This window comes from Oryza glaberrima, chromosome 7, assembly GCF_000147395.1.
Source record: "Oryza glaberrima chromosome 7, OglaRS2, whole genome shotgun sequence".
Taxonomy (NCBI): Eukaryota; Viridiplantae; Streptophyta; class Magnoliopsida; order Poales; family Poaceae; genus Oryza; species Oryza glaberrima.
Genome location: NC_068332.1, coordinates 10940185 through 10941667, shown reverse-complemented (window position 1 = coordinate 10941667; position 1483 = coordinate 10940185). Strand labels below are relative to the sequence as shown.

The following is a 1483-nucleotide window of genomic DNA, read 5'->3' as shown; positions in this document are numbered from 1 at the left end:
TCATAGCAAACTTAACGTGTGATAATATCTTGTTTCACCTAAATTTTGTAGGCTGTGATCAAACATACGTAACTTCGTCGTCTGACCGGCCGCCTCGGACGAAGCGCCAGAGCGAGACTGCATGCATGCACGTACGAGATGCCGAACAACTTATTAGCTGCGGCAGACGCGCTGGGGTCGATCGCCCCCAGCCGAATGGATCAGCTCGATTAGAAACAGTCTGTCCATGCAAGAACATCTCCTTTCATTTAGTACTCTTTTATTTCTGGAAACAAACATCTTTATTATTAATGAAAATAAATTACTAGCTAATACATATAATAATACCATTCGATCCAATGAATTTATAAAAGCCTAATAAATAATGAATTAACTGCTAAAAGAAATTGATTCGCCGAACATGGACACCATGCGTTATCAAGATGTACGTACGTACTACGGCATGACTTGGAACAAATTAAACTGTGCTAATTAGGCTAGAAAGTATGAGAAAAGCCTTTTGAACCCCCCCTTGATACCGAGACATGGCTGAGACTCCATAGCTATACCAGACGGTGCCTGCAGCGACCTCTTGTGGAGGCGCTTGCAGGTGTCGTCATCGCAGGGGCAAAACACCCCTAGGTCGTTCAGGCCAATGCGATGGATGGCCGGTTTGTTCACCACCTTGATGTCGCAACGGAGGATGATGGAGTCGTCATCCTCCCCGACATACTTGTTCTGCAGCGTCTCCATCTCGTCCCTGCTGATGAACCAGTTGAACCCGCACTTGCTGTTGCGGCGCGCGCTCCCGAACGTGTGCATGATCTCCGGTTTGCTGTACGGGAGCGTACCGCTGTCCGCGCCATGCCGCGGCAGCAGGCTGAATTGGATCTCGGCATCCACGCCCTTGGACCTGTCGATGAGCTTGAGGTAGAAGGAGAAGGCGCCATGGTCCATGCTGTACTTGCCGTTGGGGTAGAAGACGATGCGCCAGGTGTGACCGGCCGCCTTGAACTTGGCCGACTCGACGCGTTCGCCATTATCGACCAGCCTTGTCTGCGAGTAGCCGCTGATCTTGAGAAGGTGGCACCCCACCGTCGCCGTCAGGACGATGGCCGACACGGTGGGTGCAGTCGCCGTAACACCTGCTTCGATCGACATGTTAATGATATAAATTGCAACTATATATCTAATATTTCGAGAGAGTGGTGGTAGAGGCCGATATCGATCGAGCGAGGACGCAAATGCTATAGCTCTAGTGAGTGAAAGCATGGCAATATTTATAATGAAAATGGTGACTTTCATAACTGCCATGCATGCATGGTAACCATATCTGATCCGCTCCTAATGCTCCACCGTACCATAATTCAGATATCTTCACACGCAGTTGTTAGCTGGATACTCATCTTTTCGCGCATGCAATCAGTTAAGACTTACTTGATCTCCGTGATCAGTATATGCTGCTTGACTTGTTGCCATGTGTACTTTGACGGCGAAATATTCA

At 48.7% G+C, this 1483-nt stretch overlaps 1 protein-coding gene across 1 annotated transcript; it reads right to left on the bottom strand.

Moving 5' to 3' along the window:
- Nucleotides 1–251: 251 nt before the first annotated feature.
- Nucleotides 252–1211, bottom strand: LOC127780541 (BTB/POZ and MATH domain-containing protein 1-like). Its single transcript, XM_052307460.1, has one exon. It carries the CDS (start codon nt 1138–1140, stop codon nt 472–474), a length of 669 nt encoding a protein of 222 aa, XP_052163420.1. The 5' UTR covers nt 1141–1211; the 3' UTR covers nt 252–471.
- Nucleotides 1212–1483: the final 272 nt, after the last annotated feature.